Consider the following 20,224-nt stretch of genomic DNA (forward strand, 5'->3'; position numbering starts at 1 on the left):
AATTTGGTCTCCTACTTTGGTCTCTAGTTCGTTCATGTAAACTTTAAGTATTAGATTAGAATTGTAAAAATTAACAATAAATTTAAATTAATTATACCCTTAATTAAATTTCACCCTCAAATTAAATGGCTATGCAAGAATGGATCTACATCGTTTTGCCCCTGTTTCAGGCCACGTGGCCCAAACGCATTGTCATGCGCCAATTACTAATATATCCTTGAGGCTTGAACTGTATTGAATTATTCAGTAACTAGCTGAAGCAGCAACTTTCCACATTCACGTTCCAAATCCAAATCGGTGATTCAATCAGAAAGCATGCCGTCTGTCTACGGAGGTCCGCTGACAACGTTCGAGGATGCTGAGAAGGAGAGCGAGTACGGATACGTTCGCAAGGTGAGCTTAGCGGTTATGCAAGACGTTCAATTTCCTTTGCTTTATTTTCATTGTTTGCTATCGAAATTATTGATTTGTGCTTAATTATGCCACTGCTTCCCTCCTCTCCAATTCGGATGCACCCTTTGGATCTGATCTTTGTTTTTTATTTTTTAGTTTTTCTAATATTTTGGATCGGATGCTTATTTTGTCTGATTCAGAAATCACTCATTCTATTCATATTTGTTTTCACATCTGTTTTGTTGTGCAATTTCTCTAAAAGGATGAATCTTTGGCATCCGATCCAACATTTAGTGCAATTTATTTATTTATTTTTATTTGTATTAAATATGGAAAGCTGAAAGTTTTATTAGTGCCAGAGATTTATTTTTGCCGAGATGTTTGATTAGATTATCATTCTTATTTAACATATGTTTTTATGTCTTGCTTATGCATGCATCTATAATTTTTTATAGGTATCTGGACCAGTTGTTGTTGCTGATGGAATGGCTGGAGCTGCTATGTATGAGCTAGTTCGTGTTGGACACGACAATCTTATCGGGGAAATTATTCGGCTAGAAGGAGATTCTGCCACCATCCAGGGTTAGTTATTATTCATAAATATTAGATTCATGGACTTGGTGCTCTACTGTACTTCACAGACATAATAACAACTTCACAGACATAAGAACAAATATGTTTTGTTGAAACTACACAACACGGACAACAAAAAACAAACCACACATGCTTGAAGAACAAGAGGAAAAACAGAGAAGGAAAAGAAACACTTTTTATTGATTAAATGTGTCGATCAATCTGTTACAATGAGGAGCAAAATCTTATTTATACACCGAGAACTAAAACCTTTTCTTAAGCTAAGTAAAAAGATCAAGCTCTTAAAAGGCTGCCTAACTAACTTCTTAACTGCCACCAACGGCTCCTTCCAGCTCATCCCAATGGTCGACTTTTCCTTTTCCCTTCTATTCTCTTCTTGCTCGAGCTAATGATCTTAGCTGGCATTATCAACTTCAACATGTTTTCCGTTTTTTGTTCATTCCAATCAAAACTTCTGGATTAGTTACCATAGTTATTTTGTGTTTTTGTTACAGTGTATGAGGAAACAGCTGGACTGATGGTGAATGATCCTGTTCTTAGAACACACAAGGTTCTCCATGTCATCATAAATATGAATTCCGAATTATGTTACTGCATTTAATATTAACTTGACAACTGAACCCTTTACTCATTTACTGACTTTTACAGCCCCTCTCCGTTGAATTGGGTCCTGGAATTTTGGGAAATATATTTGATGGTATTCAGGTAGGTCAACTTCTGTGTTTTCATGTAGGATTCTGGTTTTAACCTGTTGTGAGTATATTCTATTGGTTTTCTTCCTTTGCTTTTGGGTTAATTCTCAATGCAGAGGCCCCTTAGAACCATCGCAATAAAATCTGGTGATGTGTACATTCCCCGTGGTGTGTCTGTCCCAGCACTCGACAAAGACACACTTTGGGAGTTTCAACCAAAGAAAATAGGTCTGAAAACTACTTAAGTTATGCTGTTTGAATATTGACATACATGTCTTTGTTAAGGTAGAAATACCCCACAAAGCAGTTGGTCCTAACAGATTTATTATAATTTTTTTAATGGCAGGAGAGGGAGATCTATTGACAGGTGGTGACTTATATGCGGTGAGTTTTTCGCTCATCCAGCCTCCAGCCTCTAGTAACTTTTAGTTTGCTTGCTTATATGCTAGAGCTGAATTTTCCAGCTCTTCTTACTTTTACATTAACTCTCTGTGCAGACTGTACATGAGAACAGTTTAATGCAACATCATGTTGCTCTTCCACCTGATGGTATGGGGAAGATCACCTACGTAGCCCCTGCTGGTCAATACTCATTGAAGGTTTGTATCACTCGTTGAGGAGCACAAATCATTATTCAACCATCTCTATAATTGTGAAAAAATATCTAATCATTTCGCACTGGATTTCTAACTGTTTGCAGGACACAGTTCTTGAGCTTGAGTTCCAAGGAGTGAAAAAACAATTTACCATGCTTCAGGTTAGCGTCTAAAACTTGGATAGTTAAGAGTGTGGCTGACTAATGAATATTTTCTGTGGAACAAGCAAGAAGCTCAATTTGATATATCTACTTGTTGCAGACCTGGCCTGTGCGTACGCCTAGGCCTGTAGCTTCAAAACTTGCTGCTGATACTCCTCTCTTGACCGGACAGGTGAATTCTTATAATTAAGATATCTTTTCTACTAATATATTTCCAGTATGTCCCCACCCTTCACCTTCATAATTTCATGTCAATCTGAGCCTTGCATTATCTGATTATCTGCTTTAATTCAGCGCGTTCTTGATGCTCTATTCCCCTCTGTGCTTGGTGGTACTTGTGCCATTCCTGGTGCATTTGGTTGTGGAAAAACTGTCATTAGTCAGGCGCTCTCCAAGGTGAACTTCATCAACTAGCAATGACTTCTTCTCAGAAATTTCTTGTGAATGTTTTTTATTCAAGTTCTACCTTCTAATCGGGTTATCTTTACTGGAATGCAGTACTCTAATTCTGATACTGTCGTTTATGTTGGATGTGGAGAACGAGGAAATGAAATGGCTGAGGTATGGAATTTGGTTTCTTGTTTAATCAGCTAGGGTAATCAAGTGTCTGACCTAGGTATTATCTGTAGGTGCTTATGGATTTCCCTCAATTGACAATGACCCTACCTGATGGTAGGGAGGAATCTGTCATGAAACGTACCACACTTGTGGCAAACACCTCAAACATGCCTGTGGCTGCTCGTGAGGCTTCAATTTACACAGGTAACCATTATAATCATTTAACTGGGCTGGGTTCATATTTTTGAGAGTTCATACTCGTAAGAAAGCAGTGCACTCTTCAGAAATGAAAATATCCCATTTCCTATATCCTAATGAGTAAACGTTAGTGTTTTTAGCGGCAGTGTCGTTTTCTTCATGTGGGAATTGTTGTGCCCTTTGATCATCACAGTAGGGGACAATTCATTTACAAAACCACAAAGCTAAAGCTAGTATATTGGTTCAATTTATTTTAAGCTATTGATTGTATAACTAAAGTAACCTTACATTAGTAATTTAGTAAGAGTGACACCTAGGCAAGAAAGAAAAAATTAATCAGGGTATACTATTCAGCATGCTTTTCAACTATGCATGGTCTGGATTGTTCATTGTTATATGTAACCTCGACTTGTTTCAGGAATTACTATTGCTGAATATTTTAGAGATATGGGCTACAATGTCAGTATGATGGCGGATTCGACATCTCGTTGGGCAGAAGCATTACGTGAAATTTCCGGTCGATTGGTATGTATCACAAAATTGCTTCGTCATTCAAATCAATGGTGCACGTATTTTTATTTTTGTTTCTTTTTTATATATAGTAGTTGTCTGTTTAATAACTTTGGCAATTTTACTTGCCCGTGTATTGGTTGCTTATTGCTACTGTGAACAAGTTATGTATTCATATCTACTATGTTGACATGCATTATTCCGCCTCCAGGCTGAAATGCCTGCTGACAGTGGATATCCTGCTTATTTGGCGGCACGTTTGGCATCCTTCTATGAGCGTGCTGGAAAAGTTAAATGTCTTGGTGGACCTGAAAGAACTGGAAGTGTTACCATTGTTGGCGCCGTTTCTCCCCCTGGAGGAGATTTCTCTGATCCTGTTACATCCGCAACTCTCAGTATTGTTCAGGTAAAGTTGTTTTCAGATAATGAATTGCTAGCAATTGTTCACCAAGACAACTCCAAGTCTAATGTGGATATACATTGTTCATCTTTCAGGTTTTCTGGGGTCTAGACAAAAAACTCGCTCAGAGAAAACATTTTCCTTCTGTGAACTGGCTCATTTCTTACTCAAAGTATTCAGGGGTATGCTTTATCTCGTGCATATATTAAATGGATCTCTATATTGGCATGCTGAAATTTGATCTTTTTGCAGGCCCTGGAATCCTTCTATGAGAAGTTCGATTCAGATTTTATTGACATAAGGACTAAAGCTCGTGAAGTGCTTCAGAGGGAGGATGATTTGAATGAAATTGTGCAGGTACACATATAATAGCAGGATCCTGTCTTTGTTAACTATACCTTGAACTCAACACGAGTGCAGCCTGATTTCTCTTTAGAAATTATTGTGGGTGTTTGTCTCCTTGTAGCTTGTTGGAAAAGATGCACTTGCTGAAACAGATAAAATTATTCTGGAAACTGCAAAACTCTTGAGGGAGGACTATCTTGCCCAGAATGCATTTACACCGTGAGTGTTACAAATTTTTTTACTCCTATGGTGTTGAATTATTATAAATTAACCTTTTTTTTTGCTACAGATATGATAAGTTCTGCCCATTCTACAAGTCTGTGTGGATGATGCGCAACATTATTCATTTCTACAATTTGGCTAATCAGGTGATGTAATATGCACATTTCTCCCATATACTATGATTACTATCTCATGGGGTATAATATAATCTGAGCATTTAACATAGTAAATAAAGTTTTGTTTTATTTTATGTAGTACTCCATGATTTATTATGTTCACTTACAATGAGTGATTCGAGTGTGCTGATTAATCTTTGAGTTTAAAATGTAACTCGATGCGCAGGCTGTGGAGCGAGGAGCTGGTATGGACGGACAGAAGATATCCTACACTCTTATCAAGCACCGTCTGGGAGATTTGTTCTACCGTTTGGTGTAAGACCGAATCTGCTTGATACCTGCTATCTATTTTAGAATTTTGATATGGTCACTTTGAATGATGCATGCAGTTCCCAGAAGTTTGAGGATCCAGCAGAAGGAGAGGAAACCCTGATTGCAAAATTTCAGAAACTTCACGACGATTTGACTGCTGGCTTCCGCAATCTTGAGGACGAAACTCGGTAATTAGTTGATGGTTGTGTAGATGATGCTGCTGTTATTTATCAAGGGCTGAGTTGGTTGTGGTGAAGAAAACTAGTGTTGGAAGTTTTTATTTAGAAGATATTGTCTGTACGTGTAGCTTTCTTTAATTTATATCTGCCATGATTTTTAGTCTCACTAATAAGATGGCGTCGGCCGGGTTTTTTTTTCTTATGAATAAAATGTGTGCGCACCATTATTCATTATGCAAGAGGATGGGTGTGTAATTAATTGTATTTGTTGTATACCTACATTTCTTTTGTTTTTTATGATTGGACGTCACTTTAAATATTGCAACACACTCAAATTATTAAATCTGGCGGAAAAAAGAAACTCAATCGGCTTGTTAAATTTCAGTCGATTATTTATTACTCCCTTTTCCACCAAAATTGACATAGGTGTATATGATATTTCTACCAAGAGATGATTATAATTTACTCATCCTAATTTTTTATTCTATTCCATATAGTTAATGCCAATAGAGCTTTTGGCCCATGTTTCCAATTTGTAATAGTGAGGACGCTGTTGTTTTCCATGCCCTACATTGAAATTTTGGAGAAGAAAGTCAATAATGTTCATTATATGTGGCTCAAGGTATCATTTTAGCCATTTTAGTTCATTCCTACACTATGTTAATTCGCTTATAATCCTTCTCAATCATGCTTTTGTTATGTTTTGAAAATCATTGGTTGGTGTGATTCAGTGATGTTTATCTCTTTGTTTCAAAATATTTGGAATTGATCAAGAAAGACTACTGAAGTTTGTGTTTGATATTCTCATTGCTAAATTCAATTTTAAATGTGATGGTAGAAGTTGGTTCGTTGATTGTGATTGTGAGAACCATCTCCTTGTTAGTTAAACGTCTTTTGGGTTCCGAAGTGAAATCAACCTCTTGTACAATATTATGATATTTGATTTAGACTCGCTCGATTTTGTAGGTGTACTTGATCGGGATTTGAGGACAAATTCTTCAAAAGAAGGAGGGGATGATGTGAATCCGTGTGTCCTAAAGGAAAAATCGAAGAACCAGATTTGAGGACAAATCATTTCACAAATAAGGAGAGGATGATGTGAATCAGGGTATTCAACATCATAGATTAACACGACATCGAGGGTCATGGGTTGAGTGGGTTCCGAGAAAAAGGTGGAGACATGACAAGGAGCCAAGCCAGATTTGGAGGTATGATTCAAACCGGAATGCCTATGAATATAAAGTCCAAATGCTCTCCTTAGATCACCATTATCTTCATCGTTGAAAGAGCTTCGCGTGAGTACCTTGCACGCCTTAATCGGAGCCCAAATGAGAAAGTTATGGTCATTTTACCAAAGTCGCACAATGACTCTAGAAGAATCGCCCGACCCGAGCGAAATGAGATATCGAAAACGCAAGGTCGGGCGTTATAAAATGAAGTGTTGGAAATACCCGGTCGGGCATTTTGTACGGGATATGCAGTTTTTGAACAAGACTTGTTTTGTTTGCTCCTTTTAGACTCCTACTATAATACTCTTGCTAGGGTTCATTTCATGGCAGCTTTGAATGATATTGTAAGAACAAAGACTCAAATTTGAGCACCCCCATCATCTTTGAAGGTTTATCTAAAATCCCTTATGGTTGCATTTCAATCTATTGTTGGGCTTAGATTAAATGTTAAAGTATGCAATTCTAGTTCTTGTGTTGCTAGTTTTGTGGACCCATTGGGTTTTTACTTTGGTGAAAGTTGCCTTGAGTTGTCTTTATTGTTTTGTAGAAGGTCCATAGATTCCAAGCATATCATAACACTCCATCTTCTTCATCTTTTCCACCATTTTTCTGGTTTCATTTCTTGTTGGGTTTGTTTCGGTAATAATTGCCTATACCACATCCTACAACATCTCCTACTCCACCCCTCACAAACATAATTTATGATGTGGGGTCTATTACTTATGTTTGTGAGTGTGGAATAGGAGATGTTGTAGGATGTGGTGTAGGTGATCCTCACCGGGTTTCTTATTGGATTATTCATATTTTGCAAGAGCAAGTCCTGGGCAACCATATGTGTCTTAAATCAACAAGATTCATATTAACTAACTCACCAATCCATCCAGCTATATTGTAGTGTGAATTTGTAACATGGGACATTTTGTGTGACCATACACAACTTCTTATCCTGCAAAACCCCCCTCCCCTCTCTTTGTTCAACCAATTCCTACCCATGGCAGTGAAGACGTCGACCATTGTTGTTAAGGGATAATTTCTCTTAACAAGATTCCGATGTTGCGATTGCGATCGGCAGAGGGATAAAAGGTGGTCGCGGGAGCTTTGCCAGTTGAATTAAAAGCGTGAAAATAAAATAAGAATAATTGTATTTCTGGATTCATTGAGAAGGATATAATGACTCATATTTATAAGACTAGCCCTAACTTAATGAACAAGAAAAAAAATCCTAAGAATATATGGGAAATATGTGTATTGTGTGAAATGCTTATAGTGTGTAGTGTGTGTAGTGTGTGAAATTTGTATAGTGTATGTAGTGTATGAAATGTGTGAAATGCATGTAGTGTATGAAATGTGTGGTGTGTGTAATGTGTGAAGTATGTATTGTGGATACATAGTGATAATATATAATTTTATTACTATATAGAATTCCAATTTATAACTTTTGATATGAAATTCAAATTGTGGAATTGAAAGATTTGGAATTGCAATTCAATTCCAAATCCAAATATTTTTGTGGAACCTAACATTGAATTTGGAATTGAAGGCTTAGGGCATCTACAATGGCTTTCGCCCAGCAATAGCCCAGCAATAGCCCAGCCACAAACTCCTCCTGCCACATCATCAGCACTAAAAATCCTCCTGCCATATCATCAGGACAAGCAAATAGCCCAGCAATAGCCTAGCCACATCACCCCTAATTATATAAAATAAATAATTGACAATCACACAAAATACGGAATTAAATGTACGACACAGATACGAGAATATTCAATAATATTATTTAAATTAAAAAAAAGTACAATAAAAAATACATTAATTTAAAAAAATTAACATTAAAAAATACATTAATTTAAAAAAAATTATATTATTTAAAAAAAATACACGACCTCCGCCTCACTCCTCGCCTCCGTCGCCCCCTCGCCACCGTCACCGTCGCCGCCGCCTCCGTATCCGCCGGAACCCCCCGGTGCCCCCCGGTCTTCAAATCGTCACGCATGCTCACGAGCATTGCGTGAAGAAAACTCTTCTCCTCGGGGTCCATCGTCGTCCGCCATTCGGCTAACGTCTTGGCCATCTGAGCGCGTGTTTGTTGACGCGCGAAGAATTTGAGATCCTCTGTGGACTGGCCAAGGGGGGATGTCGACCGTACCTCCTGGGACCCCCCGGCGCCCCCCTCGCCTCCCGTTGCGCCCGCCTTTGATCAACCGGGCGAGCTTGGCGAGCGAACGATGGCGGGGACGGGAGGTCCTCCGCATCCTCGGGGAGGTCGTGGGAACCGCCGCTGTTGCCGCTGTAATCACCGGTATAGTTCAGTCGTTGCTTTTTCGGCCAGCCAGTGTTGACACCTGCCCGGAACTTCTCGGAGTCGTTCAGCACCTCGTAGCAGTTCCAGTAGGTGAACTCCTTATACAACCCGGGCTGGGGGGAGGCTTTCTCCGCTATCCTCCTGCAGACATCCTCCGTTTGGCCACTGCTCTGCATGCGGAGGGCGTTGGCGTACAAGTCCGAAAATCGGGAGACCCCAGCCCTGGTTCGGTCCCACCCCTTCCGGCACTCCTCCCCTGTGCGCGGCCTCCCCTCCGGGCAAAATCTCATGTAGGCTGCAGCAATTTTGGCCCACATGTTGACGATCCTCTGATTGTTTGAAGTCAGAGGATCATCACAGACACTCACACACGTCTTGGAAAGCGCGACGTTCTCCGCGTCCGTCCACTTCCTCCGCACCGAGGGGTCGTCCTCAACCGGCTGCGACGACTGGCCGACCCTCTTGTCCTTCCCCTTGCCCTTCTTCTTTGCGGGGCCCCGACCCCGCCCTACTCCCCCCGTTTGAACGGGAGTTTCCGGAATACCGAGAAGATCAAACCCCAACTCCTCTAAGGAGAAAGTCTTATATTGCGTGAACTACGCCTCCGTTTGGGGTCGATGTGTGCGAAGAATCAGTCGAAAAATCAAAATTGGGGCGATAGACGTCCCCCCCCCCCCGGCGTCCCCAGAGTCGCCGGTACCCCTCCCGGCATCATCTGCGTCCCGGGACCCCACCCCGGCATAGCCGGTAAACCCCCCGGCATACTCCCCCCGGGTGCCATCCCGGGCATCATCTGCTGCCACAGGTACATGTTGTAGTACCCGGGCATCGGACCCCATCCACCTCCCACGGGTACCGGGGGAGTTTGAGACCCGCTCGTCACTGGAGTACCTTCGTTGTTGTTCTCCATTTCGCGTTATTGATCTTGTACAAAAATTAAGATAGAGAGAGTACTCGTTAAAACAAGGGGTGTGAATGAAAATGACGTGCAAATCGCGTATATATAGTGGTTCAAAAATAAAAATAAAAAAAAATTCGCTCACCGGTCCTGAGCCTGCAATGGCGGCGAGCGGACCGGCGAGCGCATCGCGAATCGGCCAGCGCTAGCCGATTTTTTCGCCGAAATGGCGCTCGCCGGTTCCAATGGATCGGGGAGCCGGAAATCGGCTAGCCGGCCAGCTCGCTGCCATTGGAGATGCTCTTAAATTCCAACTCCAATTCCATATGTTCCCAAATATAACCTCAATGAATTTATGTATTCACTAATACTGCCCCGGCAATGTACTCATGTCAATAGAGTTATGAGCAAATGATTTAAATTCTGGCATTCATAAAGTTAAACATAAGAAGATAAGAACACATAACTCCTGTAATTTTTCTTCAAAAGTTAAAAAGCGTAGTTAAATTCAAGCATTTAGTAGCAGTACCTTGAAACTCCTACTTGTTGAATTTTCTGTAAATAAAATTATAAGATAAACACAAGCTACCAACAAAATGAAGTGAACTTTTCAAATGCAATTTTTACGACAGGAAGAAGAATGTCCTGAGCATGACTATGTAACAAGCTGTGGCATTTCAGAATACTTGTTTACATGTACTCGTGCAACTGCAATTTACATCAACCCCTTGGAACTGTACCTTCATCTTCCATACCACCAACAGTTGGCATATACTTGAATCATGTGACTTCTCCCTGCAGCAGCAGCTACTGTTATGGTTCAATCGCTTATGAGTGTGTTTGTCCAAGAACCATTCTGCTCATGAAGAGGGATCTTAAGCTTGGTGCTACCATTTGATGCAGTGATCCTTTTTGCCTCTGCTCAAGAATCCAGCGGCTCCCCACACAGCAGCAACAAGCTGTGTTTGTGTTGTTCTCTCCAGAAGAGGAACACCTTCTCCATAACATGGAGGAATTCCTCTGAATTCCTCTGATTAATTATTATAAAATCCTAAATATAATTACAAGCATAAACCTCCAACATGTTCAAACAATATCTAGGCAAAATTATAAAAGGCCTAGAGCAATAAAAGGGACCAGAAAAGTCAATTTATGGACTTAAAACTTCTTCCCAGAAGTGTATCAAAACTAAGGGCTGATCTACTGTAGCTGGACTTGATAAAACTGAGCTCCATTGAAATTCTCCAAAACTCTCGTTTAAGATGAATACATGTCCAGTCAAATAATAAAACTGCTCCAAAACATAAAATTGTAGAGTTACCAATACAATATAAAAACTTGTCATTTTAGGCAGAACAATTCATCTAGGGAACAATTGATAAGGTTGAGTAAATGCACAAAACAATTTGGAAGGGCTAAAAGAACACAAAAATCAACAGGTTGTTTAACTACTCCAAACACACATTTATCAGATGTGTTATCAAGCATCACAGTCCCATTATGACAAAATAGGTGATCTCAGGCAATTATAGTTGCAAATGTTGATAGCTACATAACATATAAACTTATTGAGCATAATGAAAAAGGAAATGTTTAAGTGCTCCAATATTGATAGAAATTCCTCTTTTCATTTGAATCAGTTTCGATAGCTTTCAAATTTTAATTCCCCAAGATTGAGTCATTACTGAATTTACCTTTAATATTACAAATTTGGATAGCTTTCGAATTTTAGTGATTGTAAAGACCAGAGTTCTCTGTTCTTTTCAGTGATAATCTGTTAGAGTGAAAGACGATGAACTGACCTCCTGCTTGGTTGCAGCCGAAAACTGGGGATGATTATAAGAAATAAGCACGCTAAGTGTATGATGAAAATTGTAAAAGATAAATTGATAAATCTCCTTCCAAAGAAGGCCACGGTATTCCCGTACACTCAAAATAAATCTCCTCCTATCCTCTTCTAACCTCCAAGGATTTATACCCAATACATGACAATAATTAAAGACAATAAAATGCAATAACATGTAACTGTTGCCCATCATCTCAGAATTTATTCTCCACTACTAGCCGTTATTCCCCTTCCCATCATGGCCTGTAATTTCATTCAATGCCTTCACCATAACTGATGCCCCATCCATGTAACTGCAATCCCCCATTTTTCTACTTCTTCGATGGTACACCTTCCAAGGATAAGCATGACCTGTATCAATGGCTTCCCCACCAGAACTAGCCTTGTCCTCAAGGCTAAAGAAAGGAAATTGACAACGCATATCTTCGGTATCCATCCATGAAGCCTCCTCTGCACCTCTTCCCTCCCACTTAATCAGAACTTGGGCAATTTTTTGACCCTCACGCACTATGCTTCGACGATCAATTATAACTTCTGGCAAGAACGGTGGATCGCCCTCCGACACATCACTAGGCAAGGACGTCTCCACGATGGCATTGCCGATGGCTTTCTTAAGAAGAGACACATGAAACACCGGATGTACTCGTGTGCCCTCTGGTAACCGCAAACGATATGCCACAGCCCCCACCCTTGACACAACTTCAAAAGGCCCAAAAAATCTCGGCGCAAGCTTGCGCTGTGAGTGCTTGAAAACAGTTGATTGGCGATAGGGTCGGAACTTCAAAAAAACCTTCTCGCCGATTTCAAACTCCACATGACGTCGATTTTTGTTCTCTGCTCTTACCATTCTCTCTTGCGCCCGCTCTAAATGATAGCGAAGATGGCGTAAAACTTCATCCCTTGCTAATAAATCTTCTGCCACTGCCTGTACTCTGACTTCTCCGGGCAAAAAATGATGAAGTGTAGGCGGAGGTCTCCCGTAAACAGCTTCAAACGGGGTGACCCCTGCGGATGATTGGAAACTTGTATTATAGCAATATTCTGCCCATGATAACCACTTACTCCATTTTTTAGGCTGCTCGGATGAAAAACACCTCAAATATGTTTCCAAACATCGATTTAACACTTCTGTTTGTCCATCAGTCTCTGGGTGATATGCCGAACTCATCTTCAACGTGGTGCCTGCCATTCGAAATAACTCACTCCAAAAAGAGCTAAGGAAGATAGGGTCTCGGTCGGACACAATGGAGCTAGGAAGGCCGTGTAACTTCACTACTTCACGCATAAAAATATCTGCAACTATCCGTGCCGTGAAGGGATGCTTGAGGGCAAGAAAATGGTCATATTTGGAAAACCTGTCCACCACTACCAAAATGCAATCCACGCCACCTGCTCTAGGCAATCCCGTTATAAAATCCATACTAATGTCTTCCCAAACACGAGTAGGGATTGGCAATGGTGACAACAGCCCGGCTGGGGACTTAGCCTCATACTTGTTGCGCTGGCAAACCTCGCATGCTGCTACAAAACGGGTTACATGTTGCATCATACCTACCCAATAAACATTGGCAGCCAAGCGACGATAAGTTCGGTAAGCGCCAGCATGTCCCCCAGTTGGTGTGACATGAAACTCCGCCAGGAGCTTTGGTATCCATGTCGATCTCTCCGACACTACTAATCTCCCTTTATGAAATAATATTCCCTGCACAAGAGTGAAATGTTTAGCTGCTGGTTGCCCCTTTTCAAGGGCATTTTTTATCGAACTCAATCTTTCATCGAGAGAAACATCCTCTTGAACTGCTTTCCAATCAAGCCACTGCGGACATGATACGGCGGCGAGTTCCAGCTCTTCGCCACGCCGTGAAAGCGCATCAGCAGCGCGGTTCTTGGTACCTTCCTTATAAGTGATAACAAAATCATACCCAAGAAGCTTGGCAGCCCAATTTTGTTGCGCCGGCGTTGTAAGAGGTTGAGTAAGCAAATGACGCAAACTTCTTTGATCAGAATGTACGACAAACCTTCGTCCAAGCAAATATGGTCTCCAATGTTGAATTGCAAGGACTAATGCCATCATCTCCTTTTCATACACGGACTTGGATAGCGATGTTGCAGAAATATGCTTACTAAAGTAAGCAATGGGTTGCCTTCCCTGCATAAGAACTGCTCCCAAACCACGTCCTGAAGCATCACACTCCACCACGAATTGTTGAGAAAAATCCGGCATACGGAGTACTGGTGCTGACGTGAGTGCCTCCTTCAATGCTTGAAAAGCAGCCACAGCTTCGGGTGGCCAATTCCACTTCTTAGCATTCTCCTTCTTAAGTAAGGAGGTTAATGGGGCTGCAATTTGCCCGTACCCCCTTATGAACCGTCGATAGTACCCGGTTAAACCGAGAAACCCCCGCACGCCTCGAAGAGTTGTTGGAGTTGGCCATTTGAGAACCGCTGATACCTTGGCGGGATCCATCTGAACTCCCTGCTCTGAAACAATATGACCCAAGTATTCTACACTATCACTTCCCAGGGCGCACTTGTTAGGATTAATCACAAGTGCATGATTTTGTAGAATTTGCAAAACTTAACGAAGATGTAGTAAATGATCATCCCACGAAGCACTATACACCAAAATATCGTCAAAAAATACCAAGACGAACTTACGTAAATGAGGCCGAAATATGTCATTCATCAAGCTTTGGAATGTTGCCGGTGCATTTGTGAGGCCGAACGGCATTACCAAAAACTCATAATGGCCGGAATGCGTTCTAAATGCGGTCTTATGAACATCTTCTTTGGCCACACGTATTTGATGATAGCCCGCCTTCAAATCCAGCTTGCTGAACCAGCGTGCGCCATGCAACTCATCTAGTAGCTCTTGGATGACTGGAATCGGATACTTGTCGGGTACCGTCTTTTTGTTCAATTCCCGATAATCAACACAAAAATGCCAAGATCCGTCTTTTTTTCTCACCAATAGAACAGGGCTTGAGAAAGGGCTATTACTAGACTGGATGATTCCTGCGGCCTGCATCTCCTCGACCAAACGCTCTATTTCGTCTTTTTGCATTTGGTTATACCGATAAGGTCGTACTGAGACGGGTGGTGTTCCTGGTTGTAGCGGAATTCTATGATCAGTGGCTCGCCGAGGAGGAAGATCAGCAATACCATATGTCACTGTTGGGAACTCTCCAACAACTCTTAAGAGGTCTCGGCGTGCTGTTGCAGAAAGTGTTTCAGGCAGCCCATAGGTGTGATCTGAAGTGGAGTGTTGCATGGTCCACAAAAGCCAACAATCATCAGTGGCTTCGAGGTTTCGCACCTCGCGCGGCGTACATATGCGGCGGGTAAGGCCCGGATTCCCAGCCAAGCGCACCGTTTTGCCATCCTTCACAAACTCCATAGATAGCTTTTGCCAATTCGCCTTGACTTCTCCCAAGTTTGCTAGCCATGACACTCCGAGGATGAGGTCGACGTTGCTTAAAGGAAAGACATAGCATGTGATAATGAAGACATTTGACTCAATCCATAAAGGTACCTCCCTACAGATTCCTCCTGCTCGTACCCTTGTTCCGTTACCAAGGGTGACTGAGAATTTGCTGGTGGGCGTCACTGGCAACTTCATCTTGCGAACCGCTTCTTCAGAAATAAAACAATGGCTAGCCCCGCTATCGATCATAATTTTCACATGTCGTTCCCCAATGCGACCGAATAGCTTCATTGTTTGATAATTGTCAAGTCCATTAGAGGTGAGTTCAGACAGTTGAAGATGCTGCATCTCCTGGATGTCATCCGTGTCGGCCTCAGTCTCATGATTCTGTTCGTCCTCAGCATCATGAAAAGTTTCCCCTGGATCATCATCTTCATTTCCCACCAAAACCTGCAACGTTTTGGGTGGACATCGGTGTGTAGGACCGAATTTTCCACCACACTTGAAACAAGTGCCGGCTGCTATATGTTTCCGAACTTCCTCCGATGACATATTCCGAACTCTGGGTGGATTTTGCGGCCTTCCTTGGAATGATCTAGTTGCCCCTGTAGATGAAAAGGTCCGCTCGCTGGGAGAGTTAGTCCGAGCAGATGGTTGCTGCCAATTTGTGCGCACTGCACTCTGCCCCGTACGGGGGTATGATGACAAGATATCGACTCGCCTAGCCATCTGTACCGCTGCAGCATAGCTAATTATTGACGGGTCCTTAATTTGTAGTCGAATATGCGATTTAAGTCCTCCCAAAAAGTACCCTTTATAGTGATTTTCTGGAATGTCAGTGAGTTGTGTCAATCGTGCTTCGAATGCAGTGATGTAATCTTCGAGACTACCGTCTTGCGTAGTGGTTCTCAAAGCCTCATACCCATCAAGGGCTGGACTGTTGCCAAATCGTCCCACGAGCTCTTGGGAAAATTGGTCCCATGTGATCAATGGTCTGCGGCGTAAGAGAAGTTGAACCCAAGCCATGGCAGGTCCCGCGAGCGCGATCAGTGCAAGCTGCACTCGTTGCCCTTGTGGGGTATTGTGCACCAAGAAGTATTGATCGACACGTGATAACCATGGGAGAGCATCAGTGCCATCAAACGTTGGCAATTGCATCGTCGGTTGGAGAGCTAAGGTCATTGGAGGTGGCACGTTCTGGTTGTGAAGAGGTTCCGAAGTATTTGATGACGAACTGCCTGGTGTCATTTGAGGTCCGCGCGTGATGAGTTGGGCTAGTTGTTCGAATTGGAGTCTATGTTCAGCAGCTACTCGTTCAGATTGGGCACCTTGCTCGTCAAATCTAGCTTCAATGGTAGCTAACCGAGTTGCTTGATCCTCAATCGCCTTCTCTAACGTCTCGACACGAGTTTCCATTCGTGTCCCTGTCATTTCCACGTTCACCGCACCAAAATGTTAGAGTGAAAGACGATGAACTGACCTCCTGCTTGGTTGTAGCCGAAAACTGGGGATGATTATAAGAAATAAGCACGCTAAGTGTATGATGAAAATTGTAAAAGATAAATTGATAAATCTCCTTCCAAAGAAGGCCACGGTATTCCCGTACACTCAAAATAAATCTCCTCCTATCCTCTTCTAACCTCCAAGGATTTATACCCAATACATGACAATAATTAAAGACAATAAAATGCAATAACATGTAACTGTTGCCCATCATCTCAGAATTTATTCTCCACTACTAGCCGTTATTCCCCTTCCCATCATGGCCTGTAATTTCATTCAATGCCTTCACCATAACTGATGCCCCATCCATGTAACTGCAATCCCCCATTTTTCTACTTCTTCGATGGTACACCTTCCAAGGATAAGCATGACCTGTATCATAATCTATGGACTACTAAGTAAAAACTACAAAATTGCACAAACACAAGAAATTGCACAAAATTTGGTGGGGTTTTCCATGTCAGATTACAAAATTTCAGCATGAGAATTTAATCAGACAGGGATAACTGTAAAAATTTTGTTCTCATCATTCATGGAATCCATATAAACAATCAGTAATGATATCAAACCAATAAAAATGATATTGAGCAAATGGAAACTTACTATTGATTGTTAACTTTGCTTGACAATAATGTGACACGATATAGAATGTTCTGATGCTTGCATACATTTGGTATAGTTTTGGTTTGATAAAGCACATGGAAACTTACTATTTAAAAGAGCCATTCCCAATGCTTTTGTATTGCAATTATATATATATATATATGCATGACCTGATCATTTGTGTTTCTTAAAGGTGCATTCTCATGTTGACATATACAATTTCACTGATAACACTTGGGGGGAAAGGTTTGACATGCCAACAGAAATGGCACATTCACATTTGGGGATGGTAACAGATGGAACCTAAATTTGTACTGGACACAGAGATGAAACATGGCACCTTTACCAGTTCCACGGTATGGACTCGATACGTGGTTGTTAACTCTCTTGTGTATAGCAAATTCTTCCATTGATTATTTGCTTCCATGATCAGCCATTCTCTTTAACAGAGTCGGCTAATAATCTTGATGATACATATTGCCACCATTTATTTAGGTATGCTCTTGCCGCCCAACTTTGGAGAGGCCGACTCCATGTGATGAAGAATTGGAGTATTGCTGTCAAAGATGGGAAACTTTTAGAAAAGGAATGGCGAACTGAAATTCCCTTTCCTCGTCATGGACCTCACAGGTTTCCACTTTTCATTCTCTTTTGTCAGCATTTAGTACTTTCTAATCCTAACCTTATTGCCTCTCATTTCAATGACTTAAGTGAAGTAATATCCTTATCATTTTACTTCAATTACATAACTTGACTTCATGAGCTGCACTGTAAATCTAATCTGCTTATATGACTCAATGCTCTTATATTTTACATCGGAAAAGATTCATTTCTACTCAAATTTAAATATGATAGTCCCCATTCATTGCAGGAAATAAAATGGATAAAATCAGCCCCAAGAGTTAGACTACCAAATACTATGATTATGCACTATTTTAAGTAACTAGGATTTGGAGGGATTTGAATTATGGGTGAGGAATTATACTGGAATACCGGACTTACCGTCCCGAAAAAATACCGAAAATACTAATTTTTCGGTATGCCGTAGTTTTCGGTACCGAAAGATTCGGTACGGTAACGATATTAGATTTCCTATACCGCGATATAGCGTGGTATACCGCAAAAGTACGGTGTATCGAACTGTGGTACGGTATACCGAAAACACGGTATGGTAACGGTATAAAAAACTACCTTACCGAATTTCTGGTATATCGAAAAATTCGGTAAGATATCGGTATGGTGTTTTGTCATACCATAACTTTCGGTACGATATACGGTATGACAGTCATGGTAAAATATACGGTACCGAACCACCCCATTTAATTTGAATAAATAAGATGTGATTTGAATCAAATTGAGAATTGATTGGAAAATTAGGTGCATATTATTATATTGTAAACTCGTATATAAACTATGGAGGTTTTTGAGAAAGGTATCCAGAAAAGATCAATTGTTATCGGCGTATAACGTAGGCATCGGTGAGAGGATTATTGGTCTCGTAGGAGAATTATTGTTCAAAGTCACATTCAGGCATGTTTCTTCTAGCCAGTATGAGAGAGGCCTTGAGAGCAACAATTTATGTAATTCCAGATTTGTGATCTAAATTAATAGTACTATTGATTTTTCAATCGAAAACTATTACTAGTTGAGCATGCAGGTCTGATTTTTCTTTCCATTCCACATAGAGCTTGTGTTGTGTTCAATGACCATCTCGGATCAAGAGGGCGATTTCATGGCAAAACCTGGATCTCCCATTTTTAAATGCTCTCGTTAGAATGAGGTAATCCAATTTCATAGCAATACACTGATGCTACATGAGATTTTGGGCTGATAAACATTTTGAAGATGAATTATTTATTATTCTACTACTATATACCAACAGGGAACAAGGTCGCATTCTTGCTGTTCTGCCAAAAGCAAACACTAAAATTGAGCTCCCAAAGATGTAATATTTTTGTTAAAAATACTCGTAAAATGAGTAATAGATCTCCCAAAACTCCTTCTCAGCCATTTGTCTGAACTTGTCATGTAGATTGTATACAGCGATGTCTACATGCTAGATAATTATATGAAGTGGAAATTTCTACCTTCGATGCCAAAGCCTGATTCTCATATCGAATTTGCTTGGACAATTGTTAATAATTCTTTAATCATCGTTGGAGGTACCACGGAGAAGCATCCCATCTTTTTGGTTGGAGAGGTATTCAGATTTGAATTTGAAACCCAGGTATTTTTCTAAATTCTTCAAACATACCTCTACACTCCTTATTTGATCTAGGGTGCATTGCTTCCATACACCATTTCTGCAGTAATAAATTTAGCAGATCACTCTATCTACTCATTATTTCTTTTTATCCAAACGAACTGTAATTAGGGTATGGCTGGATAAATATACCGAAAAAACGGTATATCGATCGTATCGTACCGAAAAATATCGAATTTTCGGTACGATACAATATCGTATCGTAAGTTTTTGATACGATAATGATATGAATTTTCTTATACCGCGATATACCATTTTATATCGAATATACTATATATATCGATATTATCGGTATACCGAAATATATCGCAAATCAATACATATTGAATTATCGATACATACCGTTTATACCGATTATAATATACTGAAATACTCTAATTTGTTTTTAAGATTAAAAGTTTAAAATCACAGATATATATTCATTTAATTTATTTATATATTTAAAAAATATTTTTTGTTCAATTCTATTCTATGCTTATATTCGTGTACGTGATTAAAATTTTCTTTTGAATTAGTACTAATTTATCTCTTCGTCTTGAATTTATGTAGGTTAATATTTCTAGATGGTTTCAAGAAAATGAAGGGTTTGGTGCTCAAGATCAAGATGTTGATAATTTTTGCTAATTATTGTAATGTATTTTGTTCGGACTTGACTTGAATATGGTACTTTTTGGAATTTTGTTGTGTTGGATTTTGATTATGTAGATGTGAACAATGTTTATTTCATTGTATTGAAATTATATTAATTTTGGTTTTATTTTTCAATTTTGAAATTATATTTTTCGGTTTACAAGTATTCGAAATGGTATAAAATTTCGGTATATGGTATGAAATTTCGATATACCATTCAGAACGGTATACCGAAGTCCGGTATGATATA

The 20,224-nt window shown here is 40.4% G+C and overlaps 2 protein-coding genes, 1 non-coding gene and 1 pseudogene across 6 annotated transcripts; 2 read left to right on the forward strand and 2 right to left on the reverse strand.

Moving 5' to 3' along the window:
• The first annotated feature begins 236 nt into the window (after positions 1–236).
• Positions 237–5,535, forward strand: LOC121772275 (V-type proton ATPase catalytic subunit A-like). The gene is made up of 20 exons (XM_042169305.1): positions 237–393; positions 849–975; positions 1,482–1,537; positions 1,636–1,692; positions 1,796–1,907; positions 2,026–2,063; positions 2,177–2,278; positions 2,380–2,436; positions 2,537–2,608; positions 2,731–2,832; positions 2,935–2,997; positions 3,066–3,198; positions 3,611–3,717; positions 3,914–4,108; positions 4,198–4,284; positions 4,355–4,459; positions 4,569–4,666; positions 4,737–4,815; positions 5,012–5,100; positions 5,175–5,535. Exons 1-20 carry the CDS (start codon positions 316–318, stop codon positions 5,287–5,289), a joined length of 1,872 nt encoding a protein of 623 aa, XP_042025239.1. The 5' UTR covers positions 237–315; the 3' UTR covers positions 5,290–5,535.
• Positions 5,536–14,129: 8,594 nt separating this feature from the next.
• LOC121771535 lies at positions 14,130–17,556 on the reverse strand. Of its 4 annotated transcripts, none has more exons than XM_042168340.1 (2): positions 17,189–17,556; positions 14,130–16,850 (listed from the first exon to the last, which is right to left on the reverse strand). In XM_042168340.1, the coding sequence occupies exon 2, from the start codon at positions 16,404–16,406 to the stop codon at positions 14,130–14,132; it is 2,277 nt and encodes a 758-aa protein (XP_042024274.1). In that variant the 5' UTR covers positions 16,407–16,850; positions 17,189–17,556. The 4 variants fall into 4 exon arrangements, with proteins under 4 accessions (XP_042024274.1, XP_042024273.1, XP_042024271.1 ...); XM_042168339.1 differs by having other exon boundaries at positions 14,130–16,862; positions 17,082–17,556; XM_042168337.1 differs by having other exon boundaries at positions 17,428–17,552.
• Positions 16,519–19,968, forward strand: LOC121770458 (annotated as a pseudogene).
• LOC121773119 lies at positions 16,932–17,016 on the reverse strand. The gene has a single exon (XR_006044691.1). It is a non-coding gene; the product is annotated as a small nucleolar RNA R38 (small nucleolar RNA).
• Positions 19,969–20,224: the final 256 nt, after the last annotated feature.

This window comes from Salvia splendens, chromosome 16 (assembly GCF_004379255.2).
Source record: "Salvia splendens isolate huo1 chromosome 16, SspV2, whole genome shotgun sequence".
Lineage (NCBI taxonomy): Eukaryota > Viridiplantae > Streptophyta > Magnoliopsida > Lamiales > Lamiaceae > Salvia > Salvia splendens.

Coding starts and splice junctions, on each gene's coding strand:
- LOC121772275 (XM_042169305.1), top strand. CDS start 316: ATGCCGTCTGTCTACGGAGGTCCGCTGACAACGTTCGAGGATGCTGAG. Junction 2,833..2,934: donor TTAGTCAGGCGCTCTCCAAG/GTGAACTTCATC, acceptor ACTGGAATGCAG/TACTCTAATTCTGATACTGT. Junction 4,109..4,197: donor CAACTCTCAGTATTGTTCAG/GTAAAGTTGTTT, acceptor TTCATCTTTCAG/GTTTTCTGGGGTCTAGACAA.
- LOC121771535 (XM_042168340.1), bottom strand. CDS start 16,406: ATGACAGGGACACGAATGGAAACTCGTGTCGAGACGTTAGAGAAGGCG.